The 14727-nt window shown below is 44.1% G+C and overlaps 1 protein-coding gene across 1 annotated transcript in view; it reads right to left on the minus strand.

Annotated features, from left to right (window-relative positions):
* The window catches only part of LOC147898605 (mechanosensitive ion channel protein 10-like), a 153966-nt gene that overhangs the window by 33627 nt on the left and 105612 nt on the right, over nt 1-14727 (minus strand). The window contains exon 8 of the mRNA XM_087379203.1: nt 8388-8664. Within this exon, the coding sequence (XP_087235329.1) occupies nt 8388-8664 (277 nt within the window). The remainder of the gene's footprint in view (nt 1-8387; nt 8665-14727) is intronic.

The following is a 14727-nucleotide window of genomic DNA, read 5'->3' on the forward strand; positions in this document are numbered from 1 at the left end:
CACAAGGAAAGAAAGCATTGCCATGTAAATGGGTCTACAAAATGAAGGTCACAGGTGATGATGTGCCTAGGTACAAGGCCCGATTGGTTGCTAAAGGGTTCAAGCAAGAGAAGGGTGTGGACTTTGATGAGATATTCTCTCCGGTTGTGAAGATGACCACACTTAGATGCATGCTTGGACTAGTGGCAGTAGAGGATATGGAGCTTATGCAAATGGATGTCAAGACAGCTTTCTTGCATGGGGATTTGCATGAGGAAATTTACATGGTGCAGCCGGAAGGCTTTGAAGAAAAGGGCAAAGAGCATTTAGTTTGCAAGCTGAAGAAGAGTCTCTATGGTCTTAAGCAAGCACCTAGAGAATGGTATCAAAAGTTTGATGCTTTCATTCGGTCCCAGGGTTTTAGAAGGAGTGAAATTGATCACTGTCTCTACACTAAAAGGGCTAAGGATAATAGCCTGATAATCTTGGCACTATATGTGGATGATATGCTATTGGCTAGCAAGAATACTTATGAGCTAGATGCTTTAAAGGCCAAGTTGCATGAGGCCTTTGATATGAAGGATTTGGGACTTGCAGGTCATATTCTTGGTATGCGCATCACGCGTGATCGGAGTAGAAAACTCCTTTGGCTTTCACAAAAAGAGTATGTTACAAAAGTATTGCAGCGTTTCAATATGGAGGGAGGGAAGGCAATGAGTACTCCATTGCCTCCATATGTGAAACTGAGTCATACAGATAGTCCCAAATCAGATGAGAAGAGGGCCATGATGGCCAAGGTTCCTTATGCATCAGCAGTTGGGAGTCTTATGTATGCTATGATAGCTACTAGACCAGACATTGCATTTGCGGTGGGAGTTGTGAGCCGGTATATGGCTAATCCAGGAAAGAGGCATTGGGAGGCAGTTAAGTGCATCATGAGGTACATGAAGGGTACCAAGGAGATGTGCATTTGCTTTGGTAAAGGAGACATGCGTGTACTTGGGTACACAGATTCAGACTATGCAGGGCATGTGGATAGTAGGAGATCCACTTCTGGTTATGTGTTCACCTTTGCAGGTGGTGCAGTGTCGTGGATGTCTCGCGCACAGAAGTGCATTGCTTTGTCTACCACAGAGGCTGAGTATGTTGCAGCCACAGAGGGTTGCAAGGAGGCTATATGGCTTGATCGGCTAGTGGGAGATTTGGGGATTCATACAGGTGTACCGACATTGCATAGTGATTCCATGAGTGCTATTCAGCTAGCACGGAATCCGGTCTTTCATGCAAAGACCAAACACATTGAGGTCAGGTACCATTTCATCAGGGAGGTACTTGAGGATAAGCGCATAGAGCTTGTCAAGGTTCATACAGATGATAACCCTGCAGATATGCTGACGAAGAGTCTACCTAGTCAGCGGTTTGAGTATTGTCGTGTATTGATGGGCATTGGATAGTATGCTCACTGGTTGTTCTCCCTTAAAGGCACATTGTCCTTTAAGTGGGAGGTTGTGGGGGTTAAAGGTCACTGTGCCTTAGCCCCGGTTATGTACAATACTCAAACACATATATAAATGAATGAAAAAGAAGATTAGGGTGGTTCTGCACCCACCAAACCTGTGTGGCTCTCTGTCTCTCTCTCTCCTTCTTCCGTTCTTGCTTCCGTTGAGAGCACTCTCATGTACGGTGTAGGTACATTACGATCGACACATGTTGTACGGAAAGAATGGCGACCTGTACGGACAAACTGCAGGTGTACGACCTGACAGTTTGTACAAACGTCGAGGCGCCACACGTGCGGGTACGGACGAACTGTACGCAGGAGCTGTACGGAACTGTACGGCGAACCGTACAGTCTGGGGACAAGCTGTACGGCTGAAGACTACTGTACGGCGACGATGGCGATGGGACAGTACGGAATGGCAACACAGGTACAGTACAGGACTGTACAGAATCAGTCCGTATAGATTGTACGGACGGTCTGTACGGACGACGAACTGATGGAGCAGGGAGCTTGTGGGTTGGAGCTAGAGGCGAGCAGCAGGAGCAAACGCAGATCGAGCCCGCTCTGATACCAAATGTGAGAAGGGGAGAGAGCAAAGTGAGAGCAAGAGCACGAGTGTGAGAGAGCTGAAAACGATAGTTGCAATTAGATGAGTGTGTACAACTGAATAGAGTGATAGGTTTTGTCTAAGTGACAAAATCTTATCCTTCACTAACCGTAGTTAGTGAACTAACTGTGGTTAGGGGGGAAAACCTCTAAGTGAGGGAAAAGTGCCCCTAACCTACTTATTACATTACATTGGTCAGTGCTAAATTATAGCAATAATTCTAACACTTTGGACTCTCTGGAAGGATCGCAATCATAGGGTCTTTGGTGATCCTGTTTTTTCCAATTTCTCTTTCTTCAGACACTCTTTGCAACAATCGCTTTTTGATTGCTTGCAATCTCGTGTCTTTGATCATGATGTATATTTGTCCTACCGTGAGATTTTCTCTTGATGTATTATAGCTCTCCCTTTTTGGGATAGCTTTTTTTGTGATATAATGACTCAAAGATTCCACAAAAAAGTGTGTGTGTGTGTGTGTGTGTGTGTGGTGTGGCGTGGTGGAGAGCTGCACGTAGGTGTGTGTGAGAGAGAGCTGTGCACAGGTGAGTGTGTGAGCGAGACGACCTGCTCCACATTTCCTTTGGACTGTGTGCAGCCTGTTCGGAGCCCTTACCTCTGCTCGCGGGAGATTTTGTTACTGTTTCGCCATCCTGTGTGCTCTCTAAAGCCACAGCGCCTCGTTTTTGGTTTCCTCTCAGTTTTGCCCATTCTGTGAGTGCGTTGGATTAGTGTAAGTTGTGTATAAGACAGTATATCTGCAAGGATTTTTGTCACAACAGGTTCTCGTGCCCTCTTGTCCAGGTCTCGTGCCCTTCTGTCCAGGTCCCATGCCCAGCTGCTATAGCGTCGCCCCCTTTTTTTGGTTTCAACCCAACCTGTCTAGTTCGCGTTCTATCTGGTTACTCCCTCTCTCGCTTGGTTATTGCTCCGCTTGTCTATTCCTTTGAAGAAGATGATCTAGTCAAGTAATTGGATTCTGAGGGTCAGCAAGACCCTGAGGCAATGGCAGAGGCCTGATGCCTCCTTTTCTTTTTGAGGACTACTCATTTCTTGTACATATTTTCATGCGTGCTTCTCTTAAATGTGTTTCTTACAATATACAGGGCCTCTGCAACCCGAATAAATGGAGGCTCCTTTGGCACTATATAAATAAAACTCATCCAGATGTTGTGTGTTTGCAAGAGCATAATCAGCATTCTTTTGCTGGCCAGCATGGATTCTTTTCAGGATATGATATATTTTATGCAGGCTCTGATTAATTCTCTAGGGTGTGCATTCTAGCCAGACATGATTTGCAGCCCTGTGTAGCATATAATGATCTTTGTGGCCGATGGATGATTATCCAATGCATGATCAATGGAGAGATTTTTGAGATTGGTTCCTTGTATGCCTCTCAGACTTCAGGTTCTAGAGCTCGAATGTGGGACTCCATAAAGCGATATTCTTGGTCCACAAATGCTATAATTTGTGGTGACCACACATAAATCCCATATGCTGCCCTCTGAAATTCAGCAATGGGAACATATGATTTCATCACTTCGTACCGCAGATTTATGGACAGCAACTCACCCTTCAGTTTTGAGATTTACTTATCATCATTATGCTTTTTCAGAATATTGGGCCAGGCTTGATAGATTGTATCTTATTCATGCTCAGCAATATGATGATTATACATGTCAAATGTGGACTGACCATTCTCAGCAACTATCTGATCATACTCCACTTTGGCTGAACTTCTCATTTGCCATGCCTCTAGATGACATGCAGCTCTCTTCAGTCAGACACTTACAGGTCAATCAATTATATCTTTCTCATGAAAAATTCCAGCAAATGATTCGATTGGCTTGCAGGCCAATGTTATCTCATGCTCAGGAGGATATTGACTTTGCTTGGAACTCTTTTGTACATCGCATTCAAAATGTCATCAAGGAATATGGAAGATGGTACATGATAGAAACCAGGCATCATATCCAGTGGGCAAAATCCTACAAGCGGTCCTTGGTACAGATTAGCCATCAAAGGTCCCTTTCTACTTCTGAGCAGAGTTCTTTGTCTTGTGCTTCTTCCATAATTGATGCTAATGATAAACACAAGCTTTCCAAATGGCAGACAAGGGCTAGAGTTAAGCCTATGCTAGATAAGGGCTGTTCCTCAAAATATTTTTTTCGGAATTTACATGCATATAGACAAAGTCAATCTATCATGAGAGTCTGAAAATCAGATGCTATTTGGACCCAGACTTTATCTCAGCTAGAAAAACAATGTCTGGATCATTTTCAGCTGCTTTTTTCTCAGCCATCTTCTTCTACTCCTCAGGTTGAATTGGCTCAGAGCAAATTTATTGATCTTGTTTCTCCTATTGTTTCTTTGCCAAAAGCTTCATTGCTGGAAGTGTCTTTCTCAGATATTGAATTGGATGATGCTCTCAAACATTTGGGTAAACATAAATCCCCTGGCTGGGATGGTTTGACGGTTGAATTTTTTGTAGCCTTCTGGGCTGAATTGAAGGGTCCAATCTTGAAGCTCATTAATGTAGCCTGGCAGCATCAACATCTTCCTTCAGCTTGGAAGCATGGTCTGGTCAAGCTTGTGCCCAAAAAACTCCTATATGAGACTATGGCTGACTGGAGGCCCATCACTTTGATGCCTGTTATATATAAACTTATTGCTAAAATGTCGGTTCATCGGATAAAGGATATTCTTCATGATGGTCTTCATCCCAGGCAATATGGTTTTGTTCCAAGAAGGAATATACATGATAATATCTCCAATACTCTCATCGCAATGGAATATGCTAAATATTCAGCTCAAGATGTTTTGGTCATGCAGGTGGATGTGGCAAAGGCATTTGATACCGTACAGTGGAATTATGTCTCTCAAATCATGTCTAGACTTGGTTTTGGGCCAAAGCTAGTTAATGTTATTTATTGGCTTTACCCAGATTCCACTGCTCAATGCTTTATAGGGAATCACTTGTCTGAGTCTTGGACTTTGGGACGGCGGTCAGTTCAACAGGGATGCCCTCTCAGTGCTTTGCTCTATGCTATTGCTTCACATCCTTTGTTTCTTTATATGGGATCATCTGGTTGATACTGGACAGCTAGTGGGGCTTCAGACTCCTAGCTCACGGCCTTTTATTGCACACGCTTATGCAGATAATTCTTTCTTCATGCCAAAGAATTGTCCTCTGAAGCTTCGCTTACTGATGGATACCCTTTCTGATTTTGGGTTGTTAGCTAGTCTAGATATTAATTTTCAGAAATCAAAACTCTTGCCTCTCAAGCATTGCGACTTGCATGCTCTCCTTTGGCCAGGTCAGATTATTCATCCAGAAAACATAGTAAGACATTTGGGTTATCCAATTGGTTGGAAAATCAGAAATAAGCAACAAATGTCTTGGGTATTCAACAAAATTCAGGACAAATTAGAATATTGGAAGATCTCCACTTGGCCTTTGCATGTTCGGCTTCGAATTGTCCAGTCCATTGTTTTAGCTTATGTCCAGTTTTACCTGCCTTTATTACATTGGTCATCTCGAGATCTCTCTTCTTTTATGTCTCAAGCCATGGAGATTTTTTGGAAAACTAAGCTTCATAAAAAAGCTTTGAGGCTGCTCAAAATGGACCTGCTTTGCTCTCCAAGAATGCATGGAGGTTTGAATATTCTAAACATCAAATTTCATGTGTTGGCTAGAAAGATCACTATGCTCAAGGTTTTTTTTGCAGCGAGAGTAGCCATGGTCTATTATGTTGGCATTTTCATGTGGCCAGATGCGCACAAATGCTTATGGGCATTGGTTAGTTGATCCATCGGAAGTAGTACTTGGCAAGTTTCAAGGTAAAATACCTTGCTTCTATAGCTTCATCGCTTCGAATGGAAAGCCTTCACTGGAGTGCTGTTTTTTACTCTCCTCTTGCTGTACAACAACCAATCAGAGCTTACAATCTCATGAAGTTGGGCATCCGGTTCATTGATGATGTGGTGGATACTCAAGGGCATATTCTCTCTTTTCCAGCAGCATGTCAACAATACAATCTTGGGATGCATCATAGACCCATATGGAAAGTTATTGCAGATCTCTTACTCCCTTTGGTTCCGATTCCAACATTGGAAGTAAGAGACAGGCTTCAAGATTGGCATCTTCAGTCTTCAAGTCTAGGATTATCTTCTCAGCCTTTGCATCTATTGACTTCCATACAGGCTTATCGATTGATTTTACCTCCTCCATGGATTGCTGATCATGCAAATTCTCTTTGGCATCTGAATAAGTCTTTAACTTGGTGGAAAGGAAAATTAAAATTGATATGGAAGTTGAAAATGCCATTAAAGCAGAGACTCTTTTTCTGGAGATGAATTGTTGGTATTTTTCTAGTGGGAGTGAAATTGGCTCAAAGAAGAATTACCTCTCCTCTTTGTCCAAGATGTCATCATACTCCTGAGAGTATTCAGCACTTATTGTGGTTTTGTTCATATTCCAGAGACCTTCTGGACAAGATCTCCTATTTTTGATCTCTCACATTTCCAGCACACAGGTTCTCGAGGTTTTTCTAGATGTTTGGCAGATTATCAGCTTCTTTGTCACAGAATTCTCTTTTCTTTCATTGGATCAGATACTAGGCATTATGGACCCTCTGGCTACAGCAAAATCATGCATTTCTGAATTCATCTCTTCAGCACCCTTATGAGTTCTTCCGGGCCTCATTGCGGCAGTCCTTATATGATGCCTTGCATGAAGAAGATTTGGATGTTTCTTGCATTCAGCTTTTCTTTTACTATTTCTGATGGATAGGGCATTGCCTCTTTTCTCGAGCACTGTCCTATTGTAAAATGGATGTTTCATAATATAATGTTCTTAGTTTCACCCAAAAAAAAAAAAGTGTGTGTGTGTGACTGCAGACTCATTACATAGATTACAATGTGTACTTGTCATATAGCAAGATCTTCTGCTGATGTACTTTTTGAGCTCCCCATTCAGGGGAAGCTACTGTGTAATATAAAGCATCTAAATTTTCACCCAAACAAAAAGTGTGCATGTGTGTGATGCTGCTTCCTTAGACAACCGCTTTTCTTATGGGGGTGTTTGGTCGGTGCTTTGCTAGAGGGTTCTTTCTTGGCTGCCAGGCACATTACTTCTTCGCATTGTCCATCTTGTTCGCATCCAAGGGAGATAGTCCTTCATCTACTCTAAACCTGCCCGATTGCCCATGACTTTCTTCCCAGATTGGGGACTTATCTTCATGCCTATTTTCCTCGTATTGCTTTTGGCAGGCAGTTCTAGTTGTTTGGGAGATATACCGCCACCCCGACTACATTCAATTTTTCAGTCGGTGTCGTTAATGGGCTCTGCGGTCATTATATCATGCCCGTACTTCTCGGCTCTATGGACATTCTGCTATGAATGTTTATCATTTCTTCCATTCCTCCTGCTAGGATGCACATTGCATGGGAGATCTTTTGTACTGGCTGTTCTTTACTGGAGCAGCTTTTATTACTTTTAGTTGTCAGTATTTTATTGTGAGTAGTAGCTGTCCCACTTTGGGATAGCTATGAATGTAAATGCTTTCTTAATGCAAAATTGCTTTTATCCACACAAAAAAAGTTTGTGTGTGAGGCTGACTCTATACAGGAGTGGGATTGAGATGTAGAGGCAAAAGGGCCAAGAGTACAGAAAGGCCGTTGGGCCGACCAGGATTTGGGCTGGGGAGACCTATAGATAGCCCCCTCTGCCCTGATACTCTTCCGCTGGTTCATCCTTGCCCCGAAGCCTATACCGGCTGCTCTTGGGCTGGGTGGCTGCGATGCAGACAGCCATGGCATGGACTGGCAGATGCCCATGACAGTTGTAGATTTAAAGCTTGGTATTATAAGTTGCTGACAGAGAACAATATTAGACATTATTTGGAGAGGTATAAACTATAGAATGTTTCCAATAATCCAAAACAAAGATGCCAGTACAATCTTAGACCTACACACAGGTGGGAGCAAAACCTGAACTTTTAAATACAAAAGGAGAGCTTGTTGATGGCTGATTGAGAGGAAGTGTTCAGCGGGTCAGCAATTGATGAAGTGAAAACCATGAAGGCAAAAGGGAGGGGGGGGGAAAAATCACATGACGCTTTAGCTTTACAGCAGCAGGAGATTGCATGCATTATGAAAACTGAAATAGCATTAATGACCTCCTATTTTTTAATTTTGCAAGCAATAGAGACGGAGTGTTTCTGTCAAAGTTTTGGTCAGTTTTAAAGATCATATGTTCATGAAATGCAATAAAAGAGGCAAATTTTTAAATGCACAGCATACCTGGAAGTTCAGGCGGTGTCTTAACCACACTGCCATGCTCATCTTGTTGGAGTCTTGGATTTTTTCACAGACAATGCGAAAATCAGGATACCAAAACTGTGGCAGGCTTTCAATGTATCTTTGCATTCTCTCTTTTAGCATTCCAAGCTTCTCCACAGGAGTGGTCATATTTATCTGAAATTCAATGGCATCACCTTGGTCTGGACTTCGATAGCAGTTTGCAATGGCTTTCACAGAAAGTAGGGCATTTGGATAGTACACTTTCTCATTTGATGGCCTGCAGACATTGAGTAAAAGAATGTTAGAAACTATCAAAACAACTAAAGTTCATAAGCTTCATTGAGAAACTTAAAAGAGGCCTGTACTTGGAATAAGACTTGGTGTCCTAAATAATGTGCTGAAGAGCTTTGACAGCAGGCTTACCCTCTTCTGTAGCAAAGGCGATCAGTCAAATAGGGTTCCTAGAGTTAGTGTCATTATGTCAAACCCTAATATTTATTATGACCACATCTTGCTCCCACGTCCTAATTGTTAGAGGTCAACATCTCCGAATGTCACAGAGAGAGAGGGCCTTGCTTGTGGGTGTGCCCGACCAGTGAGTGAGGGTAGCGTAGAGAGAGAGGGCCTATGTTGTGGGTGTGCCTGCCCCCATGAGAGTAGGTTGGTGTTGCTTTCCAATGCCACTTGTGGGCCCACGCAGTGCAACGGTGGTCATGGAGGTTCACACGAGTGAGCTTTCACAAATGCCCCACCTCAAATTGTCTAAAAGTTTGAGACGAAACCTTCTGCAAATCCAGACCTTTTGGTTGCTTATTACCATTCTACAGTTCTACTGCCTTTTCCTATACGTTTGCTTTGACCAGTAATATGAGAAGTAACCCTTTGTAGATCTAGGTGCCGCCGGCCACTTTTATTTCTCTCGTGCAAGTCTGAACCGAACCAAGGGAAAGAAGGGGGGATCCCCCTTTAATAAGAGGGGGGGTGTGCCCTCTTACAGGGCCATGTGCAGTGTGGGTCGGCCCTCATGCTGCATAGCCGTCTAGGCAGGGGGGGATGCCTATATATAGACCCCCCATTCCACTTGTTGATTACCACCTGGAGGAGCAGCATAGCACTTCAATCCACTGCCTTGTAGAGCAGCCCAACCTGCCTTGGTGAGCAGTCTTAGGGCAGAGCTGTGGAGCAGTTCATCCACTCTCTGTGCCTCCCGTGTTTATGGGTGTTGACCTGTCTGGCTGAGCTCTCGAGCAGCCTATTTGTTCAGAGGTTTTCCCCTAGTTGTAGCAGGGTTTTCTCCAGAGATCACTTGCAGTTCTCTTGTGCCTTTCTCTCCTTCTCAGTTTGGTGTGCGTGTGAGGCATTCTTCTCTCTCTCTCAACGGCTTTATTGTTGCTTCGTGGACTTCAGGAAGGCATTTGACACAGTTCCGCGATTCAGATTGTTTCAGAGGATTCGCCAGATGGGCTTCAGTGGAGAGATACAGTGGGCTATCATGGCTTTGTATGAGAGGGTCACTGGTCGGGTTCGGACACGTGAGGGGCTCTCAGAGGAGGTATGCAGCACGATTGGGGTGAAGCAGGGTTGCCCGCTCTCTCCTACTCTCTTTGGATTATATATTGATGAGCTAGAGATGTTTATACAGATGACAGGCGGTGTGGGCTCTACTCTCTCAGGATCCTCCATTCCTATCCTCCTGTATGCGGACGATGTGGTTCTCATTTCCTCTACTGCTCAGGGCCTCCAGGCACATATTGAGGCACTCCACAGGTTTTGCCAGGACAGGGGGTTGACCGTAAACCTTGGCAAGACCAAGGTTATGGTTTTCAACACCTCTGATCGTATTTACAGCACGGATGAGTTTTGCTTCACTTATGACGGACAGCCCATTGAGCTTGTTAGAGAGTACACTTATTTGGGGGCAATTTTCAGGGGACCGGTTTTCACCATGACATATGCAGCACGAGATAGGATTAGTAAAGGGTATGCTTCGTTGGCTCATCTTGAGCGTCAGTGTTTTCAGTCCCACTTTCATCATCCCGATACGAAATCCTTGCTTTTTGATACATTGGTAAGACCAGCTGCGATGTATGCAGCTCCTTTCTGGGCAGGAGACCTCGGCGCTGCAGATTGGAGACGAGTAGAGAGGTTACAAATCATCATGTTCTCTCGGCTCATTAGGGCCAAGGCTACAGTTCCGCACGAGATCATGCTAGCAGAGTTTGGAGCTACTCCCCTTGCATTGGATGCAGCGTTTCAGTCAGTCATGTATTTGCATAGGGTTAGGGAGTTTGGAGACTCAGCAGCAGGCAGAGCTCGGTTGCCATGGTTAGCACTTGCATCTTCTATGGAGTTGGCACGATCTGGGGCCCGATACTGCTGGTACTTCAAACTCACTAGGTGGCTCACATCTCTTGGACTAGACATGGATAGACTGCCTCCCTTCCGATACAGCATAGATGCCCCTCATCTCGAGTTGACTCGCCACGAGCTTAGCCAGGTCACGAGAGCAGACTTGCTGCAGCTTCATACGTATCGCACTTGGATTTATCCCACGCAGCTTCCGACGAAGATGGCCACATATCGTAACCACTTCCTTCGGATCTCAGAGGATGGATTTGTCATTCCACCAGGCTATACAGGTATCCACATGTCCCACTCACTGAGGATTGCCCTTAGCCAGCTTAGAGTCTCTTCGCATCAGCTCGAGATAGAGGCTGGTAGGATGCGACGCATGGAGGATGGACGGCGACCAGGCCGAGAGACCAGGATCTGCCCTTGTTGCACCATGGGAGAGGTGGAGTCAGAGGAGCACTTCATTTGCAGATGCCTACTATATTATGAGCTCAGAGGTAGATTCCACTGTCTCTTCACGGATGGCTTTGGACCTCTCTCACGAGTGATGGACTACGAGGATTAGCATTGCCTAGCTCTTTATGTCAGGGAGGCCACTATGCTTCGACGAGACTACCTCAGAGACCATCAGCACAGACCGGGGCGTGATAGAGCCCAGCCTGATAGAGCTCAGGCACACGCTATACCAGAGGACAGAGACCAGGAGGAGCACGAGGAGGTCAGAGCTCACACAGGACACATGCCTCCACCCTGTGGATGTACATATGAGATGGTTTGCAGACGCCGCAGGATCTTGTCACATAGGGGACGTACTCGTCGCTTCATCTCCAGACAATCCACGATGATGGCAGCTTTTCGGAGGAGACTTACTCATGGAGATCTCGCCCCACCAGCCGCTCACCTCACCTTTGCTCAGATTTGTACTCTCATAGCAGGAGGCAGAGTCGATGGACAGGATTTCCAGTATTATTTTGGTTCTCAGACTCCGTGACACCTGGACTTGTATCTTTGCATTGGCATATTGTACTCATCCCCCCATTTTGCACCCAGGGGCGGTTTCCTTGCATCTAGTTTACTTTGTATTTAGGCTCAGATTTGACATTATGTACTTTCACTTGCATTGTATTGCGTAGCACTTAGATGATATTCGACGATGCCTCTTCTTTGTGGCACGTTGATTTTGTGCTATCTTGTATGCAGAGTTCTTGATGTCCCATGGGCCCATTTTGGCCTTTAGTGGACAATAATACACTTTCTTTCTTTCTTTCTCTCTCTCTCTCTCTCTATATATATATATGTGTGTGTGTGTGTGTGTGTGTGTGTGTGTGTTTCTACGATTGTTTTCAGACTCGTTTGATTGATCAGGATGTGTATACAGCAGCCTATACTGAGATCTTTTCTTGAGTAGTAGCTACTTCGCTTTTGAAGCAGCTATGAATGTAATTATTCTATAGAAATAAAGATTTCTTCTCACAAAAAAAAAAAAGTGTGTGTGTGTGTGTGTGTGACACATGCTTATGACCACACTACCATTGTATGGATTAGCAGCGGGATTGCATGTCAATTTTGACAAATCTAAATTGCTTCCCCTGAAACAATGTGACTGGCATTCTATTCTCTGGCCAGGTTAGGTGGTGCACTCCAAAGATGTAGTCAGGCATTTGGGATATCCTATAGGATGGCATATCACCAGGAAGCAGCAGTTAAAATGGATCTTCCAAAGACTTCAACATAAACTGGAATATTGGAAAATTTCTACTTAGCCACTTCATGTCAAGCTCATAATAGTACAGTCCATTGTAATGTCCTATGTTCAGTTCTTTTTGCCTTTGTTACATTGGTCCCCCACCAGAGATATTTCAGCCTTTATGTCTCAAGCTATAGAGCTGTTATGGAGGACAAAAACTGCTGTGAAAGCATTGAGACTAATGAAGATGGAAATGGTGTGCTCTCCTAGGATGCATGGTGGACTTAATGTTCTCAATATAAGATATCATGTACTTGCAAGGAAGGCGACTATGCTCCATACTTTATTCCGTCAACAACAGCCATGGACTTGTATGATAGCATCCATGTGTGTCAACTTGAGGACATCGGCATATGGCCATTGGACTACTGATCATTGGGAGGTTGTCATTGGGAGATTTGTAGGGAAGATACCTGGCTGTCCTTTCTCTACTGCTCTGATACTTGACTGGAAACAAGTACTTTCTAAGGTCAAATGGACTCCCGATAACTGCTCGGGGACAAACTCAATGAGGAAAGAAAGTATTCATTGGAGTGCCATCTTTGACATTCCACTTGCTTTACAGGAACCTGTTCATGCATATAATCTCATGAAATTGGGAATTAGATACATAAATGATGTGGTCGATGATCACGGCTATGTCTTATCTTTTCCTCAGGCCACTGCTTCCTATGCATTGGGAATGCATCATAGGTCGATATGGAAGAAAATTGCTGATTTGTTACATCCTCTTCTACCTGTTCCTCCTATGGCTGGCACAGACAGGCTTATGGATTGGCAATTGCAACCCTCTGCTACATGCTCTCATCCTGTTCCTCTGCCTGTCTTGACCTCCATCAAAGCCTACAGGCTTCTTCAGCCTACTCCATGGATTCAGCAATATGCTAATACTCTGTGGCATATCAGGAGGCCCCTTTCATGGTGGCAGAAGAATCTTCGGATATTATGGAAGTGTAAAATGCCTTTGAAACAAAGACTTTTTCTTTGGAGATGCATGACCGGCACTTTGTCAGTGGGAATAACACTTGCCAAACGTCACATTGCACCATCCACATGTTTACGATGTCGAGCTCCTTCAGAGACTGTCCCTCATTTGCTTTGGCACTGCCCGTGTTCTAGGAACCTCCTTGGAAGAATTTCAGATCATCTTCAGCTCTGTTTCCCGAGCCAAAGATTTAGGAAACATTTTTGGTTATTTGGAAGATTTATGAGGTCTTTGTCTCACTATTCACTATTTCTCTCATGGGTCAGATATTGGGCTCTTTGGACAATCTGGAGTGAGCATAATTTGGCATACTTGGGTCGCCAGATTCACAAGTCATATGTATCTTTCCGAGCCTCATTGCGGCAATCCTTATATGATGCCTGCCATGAGGGTGATATCCATGCTTCTTGCATGGAGCTTTTCTTTTTATGTTTCTGATCTTTGGAATACTCTCCATTTTGGAGACTTCGCATCTTGTAAATTCATGAGAATATAAATACACTGGATTTTACTAAAAAAAAAAAGTGTGTGTGTGTGACATGCAAGTGAATGCATGATCAGCCTGATCATTCAATGCAAGTGAATGCAGCTAGGTCTCAATTTCTTATGCATGTTCAGCCTATATTGTCTCCGGAACAAGCTCATGCATTGGAGCAGCCCTTTATGCTTAATGAACTGGATGATGCTTTGAGTCATTTACGTAAAGGCAGCTCTCCTGGTTGGGATGGATTGACTGTTGATTTTTTCCGTGCATTTTGGGGTGATCTCAAGAACACTCTGCTTCTTATGATCAATCATGCTTGGGCAGCACAATCTCTTCCTCCCCCTTGGAAACATGGCCTTGTCAAATTAATCCCCAAAAAAAGGTTGTGTGAGACAATGGCTGATTGGCAGCCCATATCTCTTATGCCAGTCATTTACAAACTCATTGCCAAAATGATTGTCCTCAGGGTTCGATTTATCTTGCAAGCAGGACTTCATCCCAGGCAGTATGGGTTTGTTCCCAGAAGACAGATTACTGACAATATCTCCAATGCCTTGCTTGCAATTGAGTATGCCAAATATTCTAAACAAGATGTTCTCATTCTGCAAGTGGACATTGCGAAAGCATTTGATACTGTCCATTGGGATTTTATTTCTCAAACTATGCATAAATTGGGATTTGGCCCTCGGCTGGTCCATTTTATTTACTGGTTCTATTCTCATGCCACTGCGCAGTGTTTACTTGGTGGTGGGTTGTCAAGAACATGGACTAT

The sequence above is a fragment of the Dipteris shenzhenensis genome, chromosome 9 (genome assembly GCF_047967505.1).
Source record: "Dipteris shenzhenensis isolate YYH24624 ecotype China chromosome 9, Dip_SZ_1.0, whole genome shotgun sequence".
NCBI lineage: Eukaryota > Viridiplantae > Streptophyta > Polypodiopsida > Gleicheniales > Dipteridaceae > Dipteris > Dipteris shenzhenensis.